The 25218-nt window shown below is 43.0% G+C and overlaps 1 protein-coding gene across 7 annotated transcripts in view; it reads right to left on the bottom strand.

The window, feature by feature from the left end:
- mef2cb (myocyte enhancer factor 2cb) overlaps positions 1-25218 on the bottom strand; it is a 73431-nt gene that overhangs the window by 15767 nt on the left and 32446 nt on the right. For all 7 annotated transcript variants that reach the window (XM_051423764.1, XM_051423763.1, XM_051423768.1 and 4 more), the window contains 2 exons: positions 24882-25096; positions 14395-14598 (listed from right to left, as the gene is read on the bottom strand). In XM_051423764.1, the coding sequence (XP_051279724.1) occupies positions 14395-14598; positions 24882-24935 (258 nt within the window). In that variant the 5' untranslated portion in view covers positions 24936-25096. The remainder of the gene's footprint in view (positions 1-14394; positions 14599-24881; positions 25097-25218) is intronic.

A 25218-nucleotide genomic window follows, 5' to 3' on the forward strand; every position in this document is an offset into this window, starting at 1 on the left:
TCCATTTGGCAGGTTCCATTCTAACCTCCATCCATGTGGGGTGACACAAAAATACACTGGCTGCTTTGTGAACAAGTAAACATGCAGCTAAACATTGGAGATTGCACGACAGATTTAATCACATCCAATAACAAAACAATAACAAATGATCAAATTCTTGACCAAAATGACAAATCATGGGACATTGAAAACCTCATAATTACACAGGAAAGGGAAAAGTCATAAAAGTCAAACACAATTTTATAACCATAATCATCAGTGAATCATGAAATAGAATTAAAATACAGTAGAGGTGCTCGAGTTCATGACTATGGTATATGTGCTATTAAATGTGGCAGTTTCTGTTTTGGCCACCTGATGGCCACCTGCCCCCGTTAGAGTGGCCAGAAAACAGCTCCACACGCTCACCACTCCCTCTGAGTGGAAGAGAGACGCAGACAAAGAGAGCGTAAGAAGGAGAGAGAGAGAGAGAGAGAGAGAGAGAGACAGAGAGAGCTGCCTCTGTCCTTTTTTAGATATTGTTGACAACCATAACAACAGGGATACGTTTCAGAGCACATTACTGCGTGTGATAGCACGAGGGTATGTTTGCTTGAGCAAGTAGGCATGTACCGATAGGTGCTGTGTTCATTTGCCTCGTAAAGTGAGAGACAAAGACAGAGCAGGAGAGAAGAAAAGTACAGTAGCTGACAGTTAGAGATCTCATCAAAGGCACCCCCCCTTCTCCTCCTCACCACCCCTCTTTCACTCTTTCTCTCTCTCACCAACCCCTCAGCCCCCCTTCCCACTCTCCTCCTGGCTTTAATAAAGGGAGATTAGTCTACAGGAGGAATATCACGGGCCTGCTCCTGTCTGTGCAGTCGTCGCTTCACACTGCGCTCTCCTACTTTCATCTGAAGCTCCATATCAGACAGACGTAATTAAATTTACTTTAGCACACCCTGTATTTGATGCTGATCAATGTGTGTGTGTGTGTGTGTGTGTGTGTGTGTGTGTGTGTGTGTGTGTTTCTGTATATGTTGTAGTGTGTGTATGTGTCTACTGGTGTGCGTTTGCGTGTGTCTATGTGTGGGAGGGGAAAGAGGGGAATGAGTCTGTGTTTGCGTGTGCATGTGTGGGTGTGTGAGAGTGGGTGTTAGCGTCAAGAAAAAAGAAAGAGAGACTGAGCAGGAGAAAGGAGGAAGATAGATGCTAAGATAAGTTAATCTCAGTGAACTTCTTCCTCTCATTTGTTTGTCTCCGTCAGTACTCACTCACGGAAGCGATACGAGTGCTAGCTACTCCATCACAACCAGCAGCAGAAGTGACAGGGAGCGATCTGGCTGCTTAGAAAACAAATAACAATCCAGTCATCTCTCATGTCAGCACAACAAAGGCCTGTTTTGAGTGTGGTTTTAGTGAACTTAGAGGGCTTCTTTTGTGTGTGTGATAACTGTTTGATTCCTGAGGCGTCTCGTGGCGAAGCAGCTACTGTAAGCGTGTCAACATTTGCTGGCTCTCCTCTTCTCTCTCTGAATCCTCACTTGGCCCCTAGAGTGGAAATCTGGAATTCTGAATTTGAAAGCGTCTCTCACATCTTTGACAGTCTTCAGGAAATCACACCAAACAAATCAACCAAGGCGATGCAGGAGATCTGACTTCTAACAGACCTACAGTGAATCAGGCACTCTTGCTCTCTCTGAGGTGGATGAGTCAAAAGAACAAAGGGGTTGCAGAGGTTTAGCACGCTGTCTTTTTTGGCAATGGCGTGAGATGTAAAACTTTTGCTGTTTCTTTTGTGTAGTTTCATTCTGGCCTTGGCGATGCATCATATCGAACTGACAAGAGCTGAACCACTGGCCTTTTTCCGTTCACATGAGAATGCACGCAATAAAAAAAACAACAACTTTTCTTCCTACTTGAACAGATTTCTACCACCTACCGCCACCAGCACAGAGTGCATGAGAGATTCACTTCTATTCTAGGACGAGTAGCAGTGGGGCAATGCTGGGAGAGGAGAATGAGGGCTGGGGTAAAGGTGACACCCATATGGGGCAACAGAGCTGGTGGTCTGGCGGTGGGTGTTGATGGGGTGCATGGAGCCAGGGCGTGAGTGTTATATGACTTTGAAGCATGTGGCCCAGGCTTAGCTTTCCAGCAGGGCTCAGCACATTGGGGGTGCGGTATAAGGGCGGTATGCCACTCATTCCAGTTATGCCCACCTGTTTAAAGACATCACACCTGTTGCCAAAGGCTGACACATAACCCAACAACCAATCAGATCCGTTAGGGTGCTCATATAGCCATAGAAGGGCCTCTCACTCTTGCGCTGTCCACCTCACCACCCTGCCGCCTTACACTCGTCACCCTATATATTTTCCTCTTCTCTAATAGCCCACTGCTTTATCTGTGCCCTGAATTTGTTATGTATTTCATGGCTCTGCTCCATTGAGTCACCGACTGCTGCTCCAAACAAGACTTTGAGTCTGTTATTCAGTGACATCATCACTATATAAGACACATCAAAGACATTTATATATTTCAAAATGACTGAGAGAATAATGATCATTGGAAAAAGAGCTGCCACCCTTATTTTGAAAGAAAGAGGAGTATGGGTATAGAGAGCTGGCATGAAAATAGAGTCTTTGGGGAATATGCTAATAGGATGAGGATTAAACAAAACACTTTGGTGCAGTTCACTCGTGCCAAGAATTTTATGCACAAAATATTCCCCCAAATTATCATTCTTATATTAAAATTATTCAATTTATCAAGTAACTAGGATTTTCAGTTTCATGAAGACATGCTCATTATTTTATTCTTACAAAATTACAGCTGCATACACACATAGAACATTATTTAGTGACATTTTTCCCCATTAATAAATTAATTTAATTAATTTCCCCCCTGTTTTTTCTATATTTTTCTATAGTTTTTGAAGAAAAAAAAAGACTAGGAACCAAACAAAGTTTCCTGTATTGCAGTTTAACACGAGAAAAAAAAAAGACATATGGTGAAGTGAGAAACCAGCTCAAAAGAGAGAAAGATTGATGGAGGGGGGGAGAGAGAGAGAGAAAAGCTACAAACTATTACAATGCAAACAGTCACTGGGCATGCTACAGAGAGTGAGTGCAGTAAATGTGATAGAGAAGAAGGAGAAAAAGTATGGCCGAGAGGAAAGACTGCAAAAAAAAAAAAAAAAAAAAAAGCTGTGTATGCTTGCTTGGCTCTGTGTCTTTCTCTGTGGCCCCTTTGGAGGCTTGCTCCTAATTAAACTCCTTCTTCATGATGCTCCCTCATGACTCGACTTGTCACAGGGCCTGTGTGAAGCAGGCACAGCATAGACACGGCGTCCTACATATTTAGACACCCGTCTCATCGGTACCCTTCAGCTCTGCACCCTCTGCTAGGCTGGCCTAGACTAGGCTGGGCTGAGATGGGTTATGAGGACCTCAGAAAGAAAGGCTAAAAGAGGCAACCTGGGCTAGAGTGAGATAAGCAGAGGTTAAGTGAAGCAGGCATGAGCTACAAGGGAACGGATTCACATTGTTTATTGCTTTGTATTAGTACATCTGTCAAAGATTTGAGTTCTCTGGTGTTTAAACTGTAGGAACAAATCCAGGCTTCATAGTTTGGGGTGTGGGTGACAACTTCATGTAGCTCTTGTGAAAAACTGTGGAGGGTATTTGGGTGTGAATTCTGGGTGGCCCCAGGGGGTCTGCTAGGGACAGCTGACGCCTGCCCAGAGCTCCTGCCATACCAGGATCCGTCTGCTCGGCATTCTGCCACCCTGCTCACCCTCTCTATCCCTCTATCCATCTTTCTGCCCCCATCTTTCTATCTCAGTCTGCTGCTCAGTCTGTCTCTGTCTCCCTACCTCTGTCCTCTTCCCCTCATTTTCTGCAATGCTACCACATCTCAACAGAAGCTGAGTCAAAACATTGTTGGCTTGATGGGTACGTCTTTATTTCTGATAGACTCGGGCTAGTTGATGGGTTGTGTTTGGAAAGAGCTCCATTGCTGACCATTCCCCTCTGCAGTTATCTTGGCAGTGGCTGAAGGGTACAACACATTCAATATTGTGTTTATGGCTATTGGCGACAGACAGGCCAATGAATGTTTCTCAATGTCTTCAACCCAATGGCTGACAGCATCAGTGCAAAAACACTCTACAAAAACAGCCAGTTTATAATAGGCCTTTTATATCTTTGCCAAGGCTGTATGGTCTTCAGAAAACACATACTATTGTAAGCAAAACCAAGACTTATGAAAGAAGATAGTATAGTACAAGGGAACAAAGATTTTTCTCCAATAAATACAGCAGTTTATGGTTTTGCAGCACATTTCAGCAGTTGATGGAAAACAAGACGCTGACAGATGAGCGCAATATAAAAGCATTAATAACTGTACCACTTATAGTTAATCATGTTAGCTGTGCTGTTAAAAATATAATAAAATGGTACCGTAAGGAACAGCTTTGCCTGGCAGGGTCTCAGCCTCTGTTCGTCACAATGTTAAAAATTGTAGAGAACAGATTGATTCACTCTGAATATTGGAGATATTCCTTGAAGACATGACAGTGTGCGCAGATCTGTCTTGAGAATGTGTGAGAATGTGTGTAGGTTGTGTGTGACCACGGGGTGCACCTCGATATGCACCACAGTCTTTTCAGTAACTGGTTTAGGACCCAAAAGTGAATCACAATGGAATTTAAAAGGGCTCCCAAATAATCTTCAAGAAAATGTCATCTAATGCTGGGGGCTACAATACCTAAATAGGCTTTTTAATTCACACAATGTACATTGTACGGAATGGAATACAGCAGGGTTAACCTAAAAAAATGCAGAATACGTTTTATTTGACTGGTCATTACGCTAACTTATAAACATAAGATTTAGATCATGATTGTTTTGGGGGGGGGGAAAGGTTTGGAAAACCACAGGACGATAGGGAGCTCCCTTGCTTTTACCAATTGACAAACTCAATTTCGTCAGAGCAGATTGGTAAGGAGCAATGTGGCTCAGTGTCAGTAGGGGTGAGGCAGTGGGGAGAAACGTTGTCCCTTCCCATCACAAATAACAAGATGGAGGTGGTCATGAAGTGAGTAAGACCCCCCAGCAGCACTGCGCAATAAGCACACTCAGGGTGGCCTTGCTGGCGGCAGGGATGGTGTAATAGTATGTTTGAGATGTGCTCTCATTCTCCTTATTTCTATTTCTTTTTCTGTCTGTCTGGCTCATTCTTACTTGCTCTCGTTTTTGTCTCTCCCCCTCACTCTCTCTGTCTCCCTCGCTCACTTTTTCTTTCTCTCTGCTTTTCAGAGTGGAGGGAACATCAGAGGGATCAGGCTGGCTTAGCTTATTGGAAGCAGATGGCAGACCAAAGGCAAGAAGGCCACAGTTTCATGAAGCGTGGTTTGAACATGCCAGGACCATGTCGAGGGGCATGCCCATGGATGATGGCTACATGGTGTGTGTGAGTGTGTATATGTGTGTGAGTGAGCATTTGGGGGAAAATGGTTAATTTTGTAGGTTACCAATCTGAGGAACGGAACCCTAAATCACAGTCCGTCCCTGCCTGTTTTTTTTTTCAGTCATCATCTGTGTATCCCTATGCACTGGTTGAGACGACGCATCAATGACTTTTCAGTGATTTGGTGGCTTTGAAGCCCCTTACTCTTTGTGCCCTGCTGCACTATAATCAGGAATCAAAGGCTGGAGACTGGGATCCATCATCCCTTGGCAAAGTGGTCGTGTGTTCAGTCATAACGCTGGCTAACTGTGTAATTACTAGCTGTCTAGGGATTACTAGATTGACTACACAATAAAAAAAGGAGTAAGAAAGAAAAAAATAGAGAAAAGTGTTAAGAGTAACTGAGAGAGACAGAAAGCAAGACATAAAGGGTAAAATGTGCAACAAGGTTCCTCCACATTTCTCCAAACTGTGGCATTTTGATGGTGCATGTGCTAAAATCACCATTAAGAAGAGCCCACTGCAGACGAGAGCCCACTCACAAACAGGCAGTCTTAGCTAGCCAGGACACAGCACAATACCAGATGGTGCAGTGTTTCCCATATGGAATAGACAAACACTAAGCACATGTCAGAATCCAACACTGTTTGCTACAGCAGCATCCCGGCCCTGGGAACAAAGTGGTCATTCAAACTAGTCACTACACTGTATAATTACCCAGATAGACATTATGAGACACAATGCCAGCTCAGTGAAACTGAATAAAGAGGGCACTTATGTCTGCACCCTCAACCTACCCATCTTTCATCCCGTCTACACTCGAGTTGCATAATACGTCTCTATTCAAATGAGAGAAATGAGAATATGTCTATATGTATTTTCTGATTCCACATAAAAATCAATTTGTCAAGGCTAAATTGTGTGAGGAAAACACTCCCATACTTGCTTTACACACTCTAATGCCATATAAGCAGTTTACATAATGGCAGACATGTCACTATGTGACTGCATTGTGACATTACCAATAAAGCCTTCAGTTACATATAGTTATCATGAGATAGCAACAGTGTAACAGCCTCAGCAAAATGACTCCAGTTCCAGGGTGGAAATGGTTAAAACTTCAAGTCCCCCTCCAGCCATCCTCTATTCCTTCTTTGTCCCCCCACCAATCGTCACTTATCGTCTTTTGTCTCTCTGTCTCTTATCGCGTGGTGCCACAGCAGGAAAAGGGAGCCTGAGGGAGGCCTTGAGTAACAATGACCAGCCGGTTGACCTCTATACTGTGACCTTGAGTTTCCACACCCTGTCCAAAGCAGCAATCATGACAGGGGAGGGGGTGAGGCCGGGGGGGGGGGGCTCCAGGCAGGGCAGGGAATGCCATCTATAAAAATAGATCTTCATTATTCTGAATTTTCCACAAATAGTTTCAAAGAACAAGGCATCATTTCATCTTAATGGCTAGCGTGAATTGTTTTGGGCTGTGTAGTGGAAAAGCCTTGCCTTTTGGCAGCGTGGCCTCAGAAGTGGCCTGCCTTTTTCACCGCTCCACACCACAGGGACCACATATTGGCACATTTCAAACAGTCTATTTTTAAAACCTCTTTTTGTTGTTCTGTGAGTACCTCAGACTTCCGCTTCAGTATATTGACCTTAAAAAACACCTCTGACAGAGATCCAAGTGCTACTTAGTTTCTCGTCTGAGGTTCTCCTTTTTCGGAGCACTGGGTGTCTGATGTGGAGTAAAATGCTCATATACATTATCTGTCATCTTGCTTTTAGCCTCTCTTAAAAAGTGGAAGCATATAGTCTATAAAATAGGAACTCAGTAAACTTGCGCCCTTTATGTCTGAGGCTGGCGCCGCAGACAGATGTGTTGTAGCCGGTCTAAAACTTAGAGCAGACAACGTTCAGCTGTGTCGGGGGACACAAACTTGCTAGTGTGTAATATGAGGTGTCAGCCTAACATATAGATCTGCTGCACTAAATTGTATTGACACAGATAATATAACTTCCCACTATTTTCTCTGTAATAAAAAGTTTTCAAAAACAACCAGACAGGAAGCCTCTGTTTGGAAAAGTCTGGGCGGAGAAAACAAGTGAATTAAATAATAGACTTCTTTATCCAAAGGATCAAATGTTTATGTGCACCGCAGGGTCTCAGACCGATGGTCTTACACATGTGGTCGCCGAGGGCAACTCTTCATGGTTGATCCTCAGAAAGAGAGAGGGAGGCTGAATGAATAGCCTGACACTTCGCTTACTCACTCCTCTGTTTCAAAAACAACCCCCACCCACTCTGTTTCAAGGGGGGAGTGAAAAGAGAGAGAGAGAGAGAAATTCCATGCCTATTCTTCTACCCTCTCCCAGCAAGGACCGCCAGCTAGGCAACTATTTTTAGCTTTACCACACACTATTTTTAGACCGCTACCACTTTTTGAGGCATTTATTAGAAAAAGCGTACATCAAATAAAAGAGAGTGATGGCAGTGGTTGTTTTGGGGGTGGTGTTTTATTTTGACCTTCTAACAAACTGGTTTTTATGTGGTGCGCTCAGTACATGTTGCCAATCACACTGAAGTGTGCCAGAAATGTAGTGACTAAAAGTGGATGCATTTAGAGGAAAACATGGACAACTATTTTTCTTCTTTTTTTTTTTTTTTGTTCACTGCTTTTTGTCTTAAAAAACCCTTTCTAGGCATTAGAACGAACAATTTTCTATCTGAAGCTTCAGGTCCAAACCGAAGAGAACAGAGAGGGGTGTAGACAGGAAAAGGAGGAGGACAAAGGCACGTCTCTGTTGGTGGAATTCACGATACACTTTGAACGCCGGAAAGATGTTTCACATATAATATGTGGTTGCCTGTTTATTTTTTTCACCAACCTGATCTTTGTAGCTCTGTGAAAGACTTCAAGAGCAAACGTTACCGCTGTTGTTAACAGTATAAATATAAAGTATGAATTGAAAGTTGAGGTGTGCGAAAAGTTATAGACAGAGGTACAATAGTGGTTTCTCTTGCTCGCTCTTCAACATGTAATTCTCAACCTCATGTACTAACTAGAGTCCTTTTGTTTTTTTGAGACTGTCACCAGAATCTTTGTTTTAACAAACTGCTATGCTGTTAGCTTGCCAATGTCACAGGTTAATTTACTTAGTCAGTCAAAGCAGCTTCAGACCTTAATCCTCAGCTCCCCAGGAAAAACAAGCCGTGTTGACGATCTCTTCGTTACTAGTAAACACTGAGGCACTGTGATCGCTGTGACAGCCCCACCCCTTACCTTCACCCCATGTTACACCACATGTACCCTATCCGAAAACCTCAAAATTACTCTACACAAAATTACTGTGGACAACTGTAAGACAGGAGATATGATATAACTCCCTTATTTCTCTTGGAAGCTGACACATGTCAAAGTCGTAGAGGACAAATTAGTGAAGGCATTCTAGCCGGAGTAATTATGCAGTATTTGAGAGTCATGAGAAGAAGTCATTCAGTGAGCTGATCAACACAGAAAACTCCTTAAGGCTAATGTTCTCCATGCTGTTTAGAAACCAAATAAGCACATAGAATAGCACACATGCTGGAAAATATTTTCACAAGAGCAAGGCGGAACATGAGCACACTGGCACTTCAGAGAGGGAGATCACATGTCCTGTTGATTTGCAAGAATATTTTAAGAAAGCAGAGAAAAAGGCATTTAAATTAGAAAAGAAGGACATTTTTGAGGTAAATTTGTTTGTATAGTATTTAGAATGTGTGGAAATTGCCAACTGAAACATTGTGCAAGGCATATAGTGAACTGTGTGGATATGCTACATTACTCGCTTTCTTTTTGCCATCTCCCAGACATACCTGCTTCATTTACACCCCCCCGCCCCCACACCCCCCTATTTTCCCTCCCTCCCTCCAGTGGACTGTCACTGGGCTGAAATCACACCTGTGCTTCTCACACATCTCGGCACACGGGTGAAACATACGCAGGGTGAAACATGGTGAGGGAGCTTTGCTGAATCTCATTAGCCAAGCGGGTAGTCATTAACAGAATGACCTTTGGAAATAATTACCAGCCTTCCTCCCTCCATCCCTCTTTCCCTCCCTCCTTCTCTTCTCGCACTCATCCATCCCTCTGTCCCTCCCCTTCCCCCTCTCATTCAATAGTTCCTTCTAGGTGAGGACAGGGGGAGAGAAAGGAGAAAAGAGAGGAGAGAAATGAGCTGAGGATAGGTGGGGAGGCAGATCCCTGCTGCTGCTGTTTAAGATTACAGGGTGAGCTGAACTTTCAGATTAGGTTAATCTGCTGGAAATGGGATTGGCCAACGGCCTTTCCTCTGGCAGGTAGGCAAGCAGGCAGGCAGGTCAGCTCAGCACCAAGAGCCATGTGCCATTCCATGTGATACTTGAGCCAATGGCATCAGAGTGTGCTGTGCTGGCTGAGGTCATCACAATGCCGTCAGCTCTGCAGGGTTCGAGCCAATTGTCACCGTGTATGTACACATGCATACACCCATGCAGTGCAGCCATTGCAAGCATGCACATGCCAAACACACTTTAGTGTGTGTCTGTGTGTGTAATATAGGCAAAATAGCTCATACTGTATATACACATAAAGCATCTTTCATATCCAGGCATTGAGGGGATATAGCTCTCTATCACAGCTCACTCACTAACCCTTTAGTTGTTTCACAAACCTGTGTTCTTTGTTTCAACAGAGGGGAAAACAAAAACATTGTGGAACAGGGATTTGGCACAGCCCAAGTGTGTTGTTGGATTTGGGGCCATTCAATCACAGCAAGAACCAGCCAGCGCCGCTTAGGTTTAGGCTTGATCTGCAATCATCGGGAGGGGAAAGAAAGGACTCTTTCATGTGCTATTGCAATTAACAACCCCCATACTGGCATAATAAATCACCAATAAGAGCTCAAAGTGATTGTTCTTAAGCAGGAGTAAAAAAGAGAGGAAAAAGGAGAGATGGATCCATTCTCTTGTCATTTCCCAACACAGCTTCCCATTTCTCCTCTAATGCCGTTCACATGTCCAGGAAACCAGCCTGGCAGACAGCAAGTATAGGAAATCTATCTGCATGTTTGACTGTTTTATCTGGAGCCAGACTCAGAGTGTACTGTAGACCTGCCAGGACGACACACTTGGACATCCAGTGATGGAGGATCTGCCTCTGTGTTTGCTTTCATCAAGCTACGAGAGCCTAGATGAGCTTAGATGTCTCTTTGAACAATTAGCATTAATTAAGTGGACCTCCCCACTTGTTTATGTAGCTGATAACACGGTCTAGTACACGTTTTATTTGTCTCTTGGGAGAATCTCTGCGAGTTTAGATACCACTGTATCCTACACAGCAATCTGTGTGGTTTAGGGTTAAATGGGAGCATTCGAAGCACAGAAAAATCTGTTCTCAGTTGGTTTCCAACTGCCACTGCATTTATGTGATTATTATGGGTTTCTGTGTGTCAAGCATTGTGAATGTGACAATAATAACGTGTAGCCATTTTGATTAGCAGTGCTTCTTCTTTTGCTTTACAACTTGTGCTCAGAGGAGGGTTAGCTTTGGTTTCTTGGTCTTTTGCTTTTGCAGATATTTGTGGAAGTGTCATTCCCAGCTGAGACTGTTTTCAAGTGAGTCATCAAGACCTTCTTTACCACTCCTCTCCCTCTCTCTCTCTCTCTATCTCCCTCTCTTTCTATCTCCCTATTTCTGTCTCTCACATACATACACCCATTGACCCATACATAGATCCACCATAATGGAAAAAAAGTATATCTTATGTATGTGTGTGTTCAAGGAAAAACTGGATGAAAAAAAAGAGAAAGACAGAAAAAGAGTGAGGGAGAGCGAAAAAAAGCCCTCCAGCCTCTTGTAAACATGCTGTAGCTAGAGAGGCTGTGCAACACTCTCAGTGCCACTCTCTCAACAACGCTAATTATCAACCAAAGACATGCTAATTACATAGAGCTTTATTGCTAATGTAGCAGGCCTCTATGCCAGCCGCCCACACTCTGAGCTCCGCTCCCCTACCTCTGTCTCTCCTCCCACTACACCTTCAGGCACAGCAGCAACAGAAGGAGAGAGATGCATGCATTTTGTATACTTTTAAAGACAAGAGCTTTCTACAAATTTTAAATTAAATATGTCACATATCAAATGTCATATATAAGATCTTATTGTTCCTCTGTGGGGGAGCCTAGATTTTGTATACATCCCTAATTCCAGCAGTTCATCTTGTTCTTGACCTCCTCCTCATCATCCTGCCATCTCAACAGGAAGTCCGCTTCACTCCTAACCCCCCCCAAACTCAACAACCCACCCACGTTCCTGCACCTGTGACGTAGCCTAGCAGCGGCACACAAGGCTCGGCGGGAGAGATCCAACCCCCCCCCCCGTTCCCCTCGCCTATACTAAACGTGCTAGTGTCAGCCCTGTGGCCAATCCCGTTAGCACGCCGGAGCTAAGGCTGAAGGCCTCTTCAGATCGATTTCTCCCGCTGTGAGTTGCTCTGAGTCCTCCAGGGATCACAGTGTAGGTAGTGCTCTGCAGCACTCTCCCCCACTAGGCTCTTTAGCGTCTTCCCCTGACACGGCTGTTTACACGTTAGCCATCCTCTGCTCTCTAATGGAGACACAGTTAAAGAGAGAGCTTCAAAGCAGGGAGCTCTCGTCACAGGCACTTGCTGAAACATGTGACAAATCTCTTCATGGGTTGAGCTGGAGCAGGGTAATACACTGCCTATAGAGTGGCTGAAGGGCTTGGTGTATAAAGGATATCAGTGCTTATAGGCACACAAGGGATATAAGTGGATGCCAAATGGGTTAATGTAAATGATATAAGGCATAGAGGATTATTTTGTATCCCTTCTGATATACTTGGATATGATTAATTTTCCACAAACTTTGGCACTTCATATGGATTTCTAATAAGACTACTAAGCTTTGAGGACACTAACCCACAGATGTAAACAGCTTTACTGATTATTTAATGTGTAAGTGTTGCACAAAATGTGACAAAACTGATTTCATGTTTTAAAAAAGAAGAAAAAGCTTACAAAGTTACAGCCTTAGCAACATTAATAATTAAAAAAATGGCTCAGTAATATGAATTATAGGAAGGCAATAAGAGCACATACTGCCCTGAAAAAAAAAAAAGAATGAGCTCTTCTGTGTCTAGTGGATTTATTTGTGCTTCTATCCTGTCCATGATAATGCACCCAGACCATTCTCTTTGTTTTCATCATTAAGGTTATCCATATGTTGAGTGCTGTATCACTTGATGTATGGGTTACATTAACACACAACATATTTGACTGCACCAAATGGAAATGGTGATGGAACAAAAGCAATAATGACAACAGCAAACCACTGTTAAGTTTGCGATTAATGCAGTGCATTTATTCATTTATTAAACCTTAAAAAAAATTATATGATTGAAAAGATAATTATATAGGTGGGGATAATGTAAGGCGAAATCTCTTCCAAAGCAGAGGATAATTGATATCAATGTATAAATTCAAAAGGTTTGTAGTCAGGTGCCATCTGGAATAGCAGGAGTGTTCCCAGTGGGCCTGTCCATCCATGGATGGGCAACAAGCCCAGAAACACCCATATGAAGATGAAGATATGAAGATAAAAACATGTCCCATGCTGTTTGAGTCTGTGTTAGACTGGGCAGCCAGCTCTACAGGTACGTGTAGTATACATTTAAACTATCTCACAGGTCCCCACTTTTCCTTTTGGTCTTTTTAAATCCTGAGATGACAATGACAGACTTATAGTGTTGTGTATAAATTATTTTTGAATTACAAACTGAGTAAGCAAAAATAATAAAAACGAGGAAGTACATATGGACATAGTTGAGGTTTTCTATGACTATGACTATATATATATATATATATATATATTGCAAAATGATACTACAAAATGAAATTTCAAGCTTCAGTTTGAATATTTCAAAAACTAGGCTATATCACTAGTCATTGTTCCACTTGTGTTCAAGTTGTGAGAAGTGGGACAATAGGGGGAGTCTGTGTATTCTTAATCATGAAACACAAACTACTTCAATGCTGAATTACAGACAAACATGCACCAAATATGTGCGACATGTATAATATTGCATTTGATGTAATGTTGCAGGAACGAAAAATGTTATAGTTTACACAATGTAAGCATCATATTGCTTTAAAGAATCCATGTAGCATGCAGACAAAGGAAGACAAAATCAGCAAGGAAGGTGTGAGTGTAAATGTCTGTGCGCAAGAGAAAAGGATAAACTCTGCCTGAATGCATGCATGTCTGTGTGTTTGGCCCACCAGGTTTCTCTGAGCTACAGTGTGAATGTTGCATAACAGGTTCACGTTGGGAGCTTAAGGATCCTGGAGGGTGCCAGCGTCATTTCCTGCTTTATCTACCTGCCTACTGGCTGGCCTGACAGCGCTGTTTAACATCGCCTTGAGCCACACTAGCGACATGTGTCCAAAGCTGGTCAGATCAACATCCTTGTCTAAGAGGCACATCAATGGTGACAAGACACCAAAGGCAAAGGCTGGTGATAACACACCACAGGGTACAGTCTGAAAGGTCCAGATCAATGGCAGGCTACTTTTATGCTACAAATTACACAAGGAAGCAAAATATTTTTTGAATTCATGATATACTGTGAGTCTTAAAATACCTTTTATAACAGTGATTGATATTGGGATTGAAACCTTGGGGAAGACTGACAAACTTTGAGAGCAATTATTTCTTACACTATGTTAGGTGTGAAGACCAAAAGAGAGAAGTAAGGGTTGCTGAATGAGTCACAAATGCTGTAACCATCTGTCTGCTTGTGCATTTCTGTGTGTTTGCATGAGCGTGCATGTGTCTGTGCATGCGTGTGTGTGCTCCTGTGCATCTGTGTGCGTGTGCATGTGTGCCGTCTGTGTTTCCTTGTAACTTACCTCCACAATATCAGAGTTGGTCCTGCTCTCATGGGGCTCGTTGTACTCGGTGTATTTAAGCAGGACCTTGTCCATGTCTGTGCTGGCATACTGGAACAGCTTGTTGGTGCTGTTGAAGATGATCAGGGCAATCTCACAGTCACAGAGCACACTCAGCTCATACGCCTTCTTCATCAGGCCAAACTTTCGCTTTGTAAATGTCACCTAGGTAAAAGAAGAAGAAAAAGAAAATTAGAGTATAATGATTAGCTGTGGGGAGAACAATGTATAAATAATTCCTATTCAGGGTCAAAATTTATGTGCACACATACAGTATCACTGAACTGAATCTGGCACCCCTATAATCAAATGAACCATTTTATCTGACTTGTTGTAATCATTTAATTATAGCAGAGAAGTCCCCCACCCTCAACATATTACCTCTGTAATGAGGGAATAAATAGCAGTCTGACATAATACGTTTTCCTCTTAAAAATGAGTAGTTCTCGGCAAAACAGCATTAAAGGAAAGTGAAGTCTGCTGATGGTTCAACACACCCTGACTGTAACAGTCCATCCACTATACCAGGAAAAAAGAAAAAAAAGAAGCTGGGCTTACATTTAAGGAACTGAAAACACTCTGTCTCAGACAGATAACGGTAAAGAAGATCAGTTATTGCTTGTACATCAAAGCGCACAGAGGTTCATCATGGAGCGTGTCACGTTAAAGCGCCCCTTTCATATGGCCTGAATGTGCTCGCTCTCTCACTCCCGCATTTACACGAGAGAAACACGCACATACCTATAGCTATTTTAATCTAAAAAATTGTTGAAGCATACTATTTCTCACAGTGACATTAACACACATTGTTCAGCTGTTGTGTTGCCCAATTAACCGCCTCTCATAGTGAATAACAAGCCATTGATATAAATAACGGATGGGTTCCCTGCCTGTGCTTGAAGCTGTTTGTTTGTGCTCAAATAGTGACAATGCACTCAACTTAAACCACAAAAATTGTCTTCTCTAATGGGGCCCTTTTTCTTTCTCTCTGTGGGTACGTGCAAGTGGATGTGTGTGTGTGCCTGTGTGTGTGTGTGTGTGTGTGTGTGTGTGTGTGCATGTGTGTGTGTGTGAGGCCCAAGACCGGTAGCTTTAATAACACACGCATACAAGTGCCCACACTGTCAAAATAGAACAGCCACTATTCCTCTATTGTTTGGATCAAAACTAGAGCAGTGAAAGTGAGTTAATTCCAGTGAGCTGCACCTGGTTTCTTTTCCAAGCCATGTGTGTAAGCTCTTTGGTTGTATGGGAAAAAGAGAAAAATGTGCAACTGCCAGCTTCCTTCTCTGAGCAACACCGCTTTGTGTGTGTGCGTATTGAACTTTCTTTTATTTTCTTCTGTGACTGTGTGTATTATTTACATTGGAGATCTGTATCGACAAAGCTTTTTACAGAGAGGAAATACTGCCAGAACTGTGCCCAGCTGGTAGCTAATGATCTCAGTTTGTTGATTAACTGCATGTTTGTCTATTCTCTTCTGACACTTAAGTGGGCCAAAAATACAGAACGAAAACCTCCCAACACTCAGTTAAACAATACATTAATAAAGACTATAACCACCTTATAAAAACCCAAGAAAGCTTTTATAGAAGAGATCTTTGTGAGTGTGTGTGTGTGTGGTAGATCAGAGTAATGCATGGATAGATTTGTGGCATAAATCTATCATGCATTGCCCTTCACATTTTTTACAACTCTGAGGTCTGAAAGAGGAGATAGGGTTCAATGGATATTGATAGATAGTTTTGGATTTCTTGAAATCATATCTCCCAGGATGCACCAGGGAAACTGAATATCAAACTATCCCTCACCTCCACCCTGTCTTTCTCTCTTTCTCCCTTTCTACTGAGAGCGGGTAAAACCTTACATGAACTGCCGTATCCTGGACCAGCTTCCCCACCTAAAAGTTTTCCAGTGATGTCATTGCGTCACGCCGAGCTATGTGTCAGACAACAGAGGCCGAAACCAGAGACAAGGCATTCTAACTTCTTACAAACCGGTGTGTGCAATGTCAGGTTCTGTACCTCAGCACACAAACACTCAACTGATTCACCGGCGGCACGAGGCGAAAAAGCTCCCATGGGCTCTAAATACCATGCTGACATTTACAGTCAAACTGAAAAGTGAAGAAAAAAAACAAGCCTCATTCATAACGCTGTAAGATCAAAAGGTGTCTTGTGACAATAAGATTAATTGTCATATCCAACCCACTTTGAGCTTTACTGTCCAAAACTGAACCCTAAAGTGGTCTACCAGGCTTACAACAGCAGAGCCACAGTACAAATTGTACATGAGCGAGTAAATAAGATGACAGGACTGTAGGACATAAGGTCAAAGCAGACTATTCAGGAACAGGACATGTAGAGTGTTGTCTTCCCCTGGTGTTTTGATGCAAGGGGCACCAGGGGCAAACGCAGGGTACAGCTAGCTGCCGGCCCAGCTCCTTTATCACCCACTCACTCAGTCACACACTCTGCTGGGGCCATTAATGTTTCAAAAGGTGGCACGTGGCACGCACAGTGGGCTGGGTGTGAGTCCCAGAGGTCCAGAGCTGCTATAGTCTCAAAGGGGAGGTCCACATGCTGCCTCGGAAAGCTCACATATCAGTGGACCGCTCGCAAACATCAGCACGACCGCACACACATAGAAACACAGCAGTGTAAGGTAACAAGGAACTTGGAAGACACTCATTCACCGCTTCTCATTTCAACATGTAAAAAATAAAAGCAGAATGCAATCAAAGTTGTGTTGAGCCTCACACTTTAAATGAGGAACTGTGCATGCATTTCCCACATATTAAAATTCACACATAAACTGACTTTAACAACACCACAGGAAGAGAATGAGTGTGATTATGAAAAGCCTTAACTGACCAAACAATAACACCTACATAAATATCACACCGCACCCCCACATCTCAATCTGACACGTACAACCTGCTACATCCAAATCACATACAGTATATTACTGACGCTATGCACATATATCCATAAATACACAGGCATATATCGCATGCTTTCTTGAACAAGTACACACAAACACATTTTAAAAGACAGTTGGCTTGCACATAAACGCTGTCTTGATGGTAAATACTGGTGCAAACATCATGTGGGACGTGCTAATTTCAGCTATGCAATTTTTATGTTCAGTATTCGATTTCACTGCTCGAGGTAACTCTGTCATGACTGACCTCACACATGATGCCATCATGTGACCCTTTTAGCCCATAAACATCCAAGCTGGTGATGTCACCGCTTGCCTTTCCTGTGCAAGCTCAAAACAGCTCTCTCTCGGCCCACACAGCAGCTGTAAACTGGTGCGCTGGACCTGTATTCGAGGAGCGACTGCTCTGCACTCAGAGAGGGTAAAAACAGATGCTGTGAATGGCACACTTGATCTACAAACATTTACAGGTATCTGACAGTGAAAAGCCTTGGATGCCTTTCTCAGCAGAAAGAAAATGGTAATGACCAAAAAAACTGAGAAAGTTGTCTATTAGTGAAAAAAGAGTTATAGTCTATGTTAACAGAATAATAAAATAGAAGGATAATGAACTTATTTTGTAAATGAAGTAAAAGTAAATGTAAGTTTTACGATGCGCTATTGTTTATATTAAAAAAAACCTGAATTATTACTGTGCTGAAATCAGTTGCTTAACTTATTTCTAATTTAATTTCTAATTGTTCATGCACCTTCTGCTTCTCAGGCTGGTGTAAAGCCTTTGGATTACGCCGGACAATATCTATTTCTTTCACTGAATGAGGCCTCTATCCGTGTTGTTAAACCAAAAAACCCATTGTAAACCACCCGTATGTCAGTGTGGGTGTAATCTTTGTTTCCTTGGTCAGTGGGTGCCGTTAGACACACCACTATGTTAATAACAGAGAGCATGACGTTACAGCACATTTGCAACTGTGTGTACTGGTGAAATAGACCAGTGTAAGTGTGTGAGTGTGGACCCAACTGTGTCTTTTCACAGTAAATTGGTAACCATGGTGTGAAACCTATCTTCACACACACACACAAGAACACACATACACAAAGAGATTTTTTGTGGTCCATAATGAGACTCTGTGTAGCCTCTGTAAATTCTCAACCTAACACACATCCTAAAAACATGCAAGACATGTTTATCAGGTAACTCTCAACACCCAACCAAACACCATGCATTCTAGCTCTGCCTCTACAAAAAAAAAATATAAATCATTAAGAATTCTGGCCCCTTGAATATTTGTGCTGGGAAACCTTGGAAACAATCAAAACTAACTGCATTTCAGAACAACAGCTTAACCTTCTCAGAGATTACTCAATTGTGGAAAAGCTCATGGAGACAACAAGAGATAGCACACAATTTTCCTTCAAAAATTTGGAGCCTTTCTTTTACTTTGAGAAGGAGACCAAAACACCACCGCCCACCCATAATCCCATATCTACTAATAGTTTACACATAAATGCCTGCTTACTGTATATATGTACGTGCTGTTATCTAGTATAACAGTTACTTTGGCACATAATGAGCGCTCTCTCATAAGCGTCGTGAACGTACACTGTAGACTCACAGTGACACAAAAGCCTTGTTCGTTCACCCCTATCCTCCTCCACAACCCCATCTCAAGAGAGATCCATACACATGCACACACAAACGCATTCAGGCACGCACACCCTGTAAACACCCAAACTCGTCACCATTTTCCATTTACCCTCTCTTCCGGAAATGTTTGCTTGTCTTTTTTTTTTTTTTTTTACCTTTTCTTCAATCTCCATCTATGTTAATGTGTTTATATGTAATTACATATATGCTATCACTGGAAAATGACCATAAGAAAGAAAAAAAAGAAAAAAAAGAAAAAATGAAATAGAATAATCAGTTACATTTCCTCTGGCAAAAAGAAGTAGAAAAACACTCAGGATAAACAGAGGGACGAAAAAGAAAGAAGGGATAGTGGCTGATACTCTGCCACATGGGTGAGAGGGGAGAGAGAAACAGGGGAGGGAAGAGGAGGGAGAAGAGAGGGGGCGGACGCACAGGAAGCACATTTGTATGCATTTCCTCTCATAACAGGAAGAGGCCAGTGGCTTCCCCTTCACAATGGCTTCGCTTCTGCTTCCCTCCTCCAGCCTGCTTCCCTGGGGGAGGAGGAGGTGGAGGAAGAGGAGGAGTGGAGAGACAGGCACCAAAAACTGCTGGTTAGCAAACCAAACATGGCCATGCGGGGACACACACACACACAGGCACACACACACACACACACACACACACACACACACACACAAATGTCAGCTATGGAGCAGCACGATTGGTCTTGAGACAAACACTTATCCCATTGTCACGGGCCAAGCAGGAAGACACGGGCTTACGCAAAAGGAATAAAAGGAGCCCAAGACCTGGGCCTGAACTCTGCCTCACAGCCAAAGAAGCTGTTAAGAGGGGCATTACGACAAGAGAGGCTTTGTCCCACCTCTAATATATGCTATGCTCTTCTCTCTCCTCAAAACCCTACTTATCATCCTTTTTCAGTGTGCTTTCATTATACAGTAGGAACAAGAAGCAGCGGACTCCAAAGATTTCTTCATTCAGTATCTGAATCGAAAGTGTCCACTTTGAGTAGTTAAAAGCTAACCTGTAAAACTGATTGAGTGGTGTCTTAATTATGCCAATTTTAGTTATAGGAGTCTTAAAATACATGCCAATTTAGATTGTTCTTCTTACCAGAGCTTGTAATTACGTTTCAGGACAGCACTGTAATGGCTGGCTAGGCTCCTTGTCTGTATGCTCCTGTTTATGCTGAAAAACCGCAACTGGAAAAGGATATACCCACTGACTACAAAAAAGTGGATGTTACATTACAAGGCTCAAGTTAGTGGCCGGAACGACAAAAATAACTTTGTTGTCATTCATTTGAGGTGGATAAACTTTTGCCGTGGCACTAAAGCTGACATTGTATAATTAAGGCCCATTGTTTTCACTTTTCATCCCAAAAAAAAAAAGCTGATTGGTTTAAACTGATTTTCACACGGATTGTATGTCCGTGCACATCTAATTGTTTTAGTGATTTTTGCTGCAAAAGACCCTGTTAACCCCAGTTTTCACTTAATGAAGTATTTTTATTACAAGCACAGCTCAGAATGTGTGTGTGTGTGTGTGTGTGTGTGTGTGTGTGTGTGTGTGTGTGTGTGTGTGTGTGTGTGTGTGTGATTTGCTTCTAGTAGTAAAAAGGGAAGACAAGTATGGAGAGAAGATGTAAATGAGCTGCAGATTATGAGCCAGTCTCTCAAAGTAATTTTTTAAAAGCAATAAATTGTTAATTGCCAGTCTGCAGCCTGTATGCACAGCAAACACATCTTTTTAATCTAATTTTTTCAAATAATAGCATCAGAATTTTTTCAGAAAATGTCTCTATTGTTTGATATTCAAAATTTCACTTGATAAACAGATTTTTACTTTGAAAATTAAAAGCCCAACACATTGAGGACCATAGCGGGCAAAGCAAAAGAAAAGAGAGGAAGCTAGAAAAACCATTACGACTTTCTAGAGAGTGAAAATTACAGTGTGAGGTGAAAGAGCAAAATGAACCATGTGAAGAACATGTGAACGAGAAACGAAAGAAGAAATAAGTTGAGGAGGCAAAAGAGAATAAAAATACTGCAGAGAGAAGGTGAGAGCTTAGTGAGCCCTTTTCAGGTGAGGTCTCGCAGCGCCGAACATATGACAGAGAGGAGTGCCACTTGCTGTGGTAAAAGAAGGAGATGGTAGAAGGTGGGAAACAGGGAATTAGAGGAGGGGTGCAGGGGTGAGTAGCTACCCTGTGGGCCTCATTATTTTCCTGCTGTTAATTTCACTCGCACATTTTCTCACCCCAGTGCTGTTGATTGGAGAGAAGAATGCTTTGTCGTAGAAACAAAAAGACCCCTTATTTCAGCTGCAGCGCTGCAGTTAACATGGTGAGGGGAAAGAAGAAGCATATGCAGGAACATAAAAACGCTTTTTTTTTTTTTTTACCGTCTTCCAGCCAAGTATGTGTTAGTGTGACTGTTTGTGGGAGCTGGGAGATCCTGTTGGTTTACTTCCTGTCACTGATGACCTGATCCATGTTTAACCTTTGGCCCTGGGTCCCTTCCCCCTTGAAAACCACATGTCCCTCACAAACACATACACACACACACACACACACACACACACACAATACATCCACACATACACACAGATTTGCACAAACAAGTCATCCTAAATTAAGCCCACTGAGTGTACTGGCTGGAGAGGTAACACTAATTAGAGCCAATTGCAGTAAATGAGTCGATCCCCAAGACCGACTCCAGAGAGATAGATGTGTATTAGATGTGTACGAGTTTACAAGCAAGCATTTGTCTATGCTGCATAAACAAGACACTAAATACACCATCTAAGTATGTGTCTGAGTGTATAATCTGCTATGTCTCAAATCTATGCCAGTGTTTGTACACACACACACACACACACACACACACACACACACACACACACACACACACACACACACACACCTGTATATGTATCTTGTACAGTAGGTGTGTGTGCCTATCTTGTGTGTGTGTGTGTGTGTGTGTGTGTGTGTGTGTGTGTGTGTGTGTGTGTGTGGGTGCTAGCTGGGGCAAGAAAGTCTGCTCTCTGTGTGCAGCCCATGAGTTTATGGCACAGGGGGCTCTTTCATGTGCCCGAGGCTGGGAGAGGGTCTGAGTGGTCGGGGGGCTTGGAGCCAGGGCTCACACACTGCTGCCCACTGTCCGGAGCTCCGGGCAGCCAGTCAACGCCAGGGAGGCCTGGCCCTTCTGCCCCTGCTCTGGGGAAGTGTTTCGGGGCCTGGGGGTGGCAGCCCAAAGTGGCCGCCCAGAGAGAGCCAGGCCCTGTGCCCACTATGATACTGCTGCTGCAGGGAGGGCAGGGGTGGGGAGGCAGTGTGGCCCTGTAGGTGGCAAGGTAGCGTTGACAGCCACACAGAGTGGTGCCACTCCAAAGAGGACTGCAGTGTGAAGTGTGTATGCAGGCATTTAAGAATCAGGGGAAATATTACAATAGCTTTATACTGCTATTTTGGACTGAAACAGGAATTGTACCATGTTTTGTTTTATACAACTTTATGAGGTGTTGGATATTCAAATAACATCAAATATGTATCAACATATTATATGTTTTGTACAGATGATAAAAACAATAGAGAGCCGCAGAAGACCACAGAAGAGCTTTAAGAAGACGGAAAACTTTTTAAACATAAAAGAGTACAAGTATGTAAAGAATGTGAGGTTGAAAGCAGCATTACACAAATTCCTCTGGTGTTTATTTGGCTCCGGCTCTGGGACATTTCCTCAAGAAGGAAGTGAAAATATGCAAATCCAAAGCTTCCGTTTTTTTTTTTGTTTTTTTTTTCTTTTAAGAAGAAAATTTAAGTTTCTGTGTCTGTCTCTGTCTTGTGATGTCCGCCTTTACAAAATGTGGTGATGTCATTTATCTAGACCATAGGTTGAATAACACTGAATGCCATATTCTCTGTTTGGACGTGGTGTTTTCCACATGACTTAATGACATCATTTCAGCAGGAATTGCAGTTTGACTTAAACAAACAACTAAATAGGTTATTTATCATTTTAGAGATCAAAACAACAAAATCCAGTGATGTATTGATTTTCCTTTCCCTGAACCCTTTCTCTCTCCTCCTTCTCCTCTCCTCCCTCCTCCTCTCCCTGTAAGTAAAGCCCGGATATCTCAGGCATCGATTCCCCTCAGGTGTCCTTCCTGTCTCCCTCTTTCCCTCCTTATCCGCAGGAGCCGGAGTGCCTGGTGCAACTGGCGGGCCTAGTCTAAGGTGGGATGAGAGAGAAGGGCTGAGATAACAGTAAGGAGGAAGTGTGGGTGCTGCTGCAACATGATAGCTTTAGTCCTCATCTAAAACTCTGTGACCTCCTCCTTGCTCTTCCTCTGTCTCTCCGTCTGCCTGCCTCTCTTTCAATAACAGATACATAAATCAGAATACGGAGCACATAGATGTGTACTGCCACACACCCTCCCTGACTTAAAACTTTCTTCCTATGTGTCTTTCTCACTCTCTCATTTTTGTGCTGCAGGTGTGACTCTAAAGGCACCGTGTTTTCAAGATGAGCAGCTGTGTATCACAGACAGTAAAATCATGATTACTGGAAGTATCCTCTTTATCTCAGGTTCAGTCACATTCTCACTCCCCTCTCACTATCCTCTTGTTACTTGCAATTACATTCATTGAGATGTGTCCTGAAAGGGGTCACAATCTGCTTCAATTACTCCTCCAGCATTGAACAATCGATTCCTTGAGCCTCTCCATGTCACTTTGACCACAAATGACTGTGTTTGATTAAGCGCGCTGTGAGAAATGGTTGTGGACAATTACAATGCCAGATCATAAAGATGCGGCGCAAGCAATGAAGCGCGTCTCTGTTCAGACAAGGTGTGTGTGTCTACGTGCGTGTTTGACCTGTGATCCAGGGGCCACGTTAGCAGCGTATGGATCCAATTGGGCTGCCAGGAAGCTGACAAAGTGTCAGTGGTCAGTCGTGCCACAGGAAATGATCAATTGTGGGCCTCGGGGGCAGTGAGAGAGCTCTGTCTCTATCTATTTCCTGCCACAGACGGTAGTGTCTGCTTGAATCACGCTGTCCACAATTTATTATGTCTCTCTCAAGTAATGCCAGCTGTTGTTGAAAAAGTGTCTTGCAAGAATTCCATTGTTAGGGTTGCTATTTGGCCAGTTTTTTTTATTTTTTTATTATGATGTACAGTAACTCTGGTTTAAAGGCGTATCTCTTATGCTACACAGGGGAAAGCTACAGCAGTCCTACTGTTACTCATTTAGCTCAAGAAAAATACTGTTTCAGTGTTTGTCTCCCAGGCTGCCCTTCATCTCCACCCTGCTGGCCCAAGTCTAGTGTGTCACTTTAGACCATCCCATCTCTGTTTGGTTGTTTGTTTATGTTTTCTTCCACCCTGCCTCTCTGGTGCTACCCACCCTCTGCCCGGTAATATTCCACTGCCAGTGAGCTAAACTGGGTGGCATGGTGTGAGAGGTTGGGTGTGTGAAGGGTGCTACAGTTGTGTGTAGGCCGCAGCCCTCAGAGCGGGCAGGGATATGCAGAATGTTTTTTAAGAATTACAAATGTTCTCATGCAAATCCCTTTTTGGAAAAATGCTCCAGGTGTCCTCACAGTGGTGTGTTAGATTGAGGGGGAAACAAACCTGCCTTTACGAACCGATGGAACTCTTCCACCCAGAGCAATATCCCTGCATACACTTCTCTGTCGCCCGGTTCACATATTGCCCCGACTCCCAGAAGACCTTCATTGTTGAGGGCTATGTGGGGTGTAGGGTGTTTCTCCTTCCTCCCTCCTCCACCCCTCCTCTTCCCCACCCTCATACTCATCCATCCTCCCATCCCCCAGGGACTTACCTGTCTGTTGCGTTCATCCATAATCCGCGTGATCTGAATCTTTTTCCTCCCCATCGTCCCCGTCTCTTTCTTTCTCTCCTCTTTCTAAAGAACTTTATGCTTTCTTCACTCTCCTCTTTCTTCTTCTTTCTCTTCACTCTTCTGCTCTTTCTTTATCTGCCTTTTTTTCTGCTTTCTATTTGTTCCAATCAACTCAAAGATTCCAGCATCCGTACCTGCAAGAAAGAAATGGGGAGGGGGAGGAGAGGATGAGCATTAAATGAAATGAAATATGGCAAAATACTGAGAGAAAAAATAATAAAAGTGGCATCATGGCAGCCACAAGGGAGGGTGAAGA

This window comes from Dicentrarchus labrax, unplaced genomic scaffold (assembly GCF_905237075.1).
Source record: "Dicentrarchus labrax unplaced genomic scaffold, dlabrax2021, whole genome shotgun sequence".
In the NCBI taxonomy this organism is placed as follows: Eukaryota; Metazoa; Chordata; class Actinopteri; family Moronidae; genus Dicentrarchus; species Dicentrarchus labrax.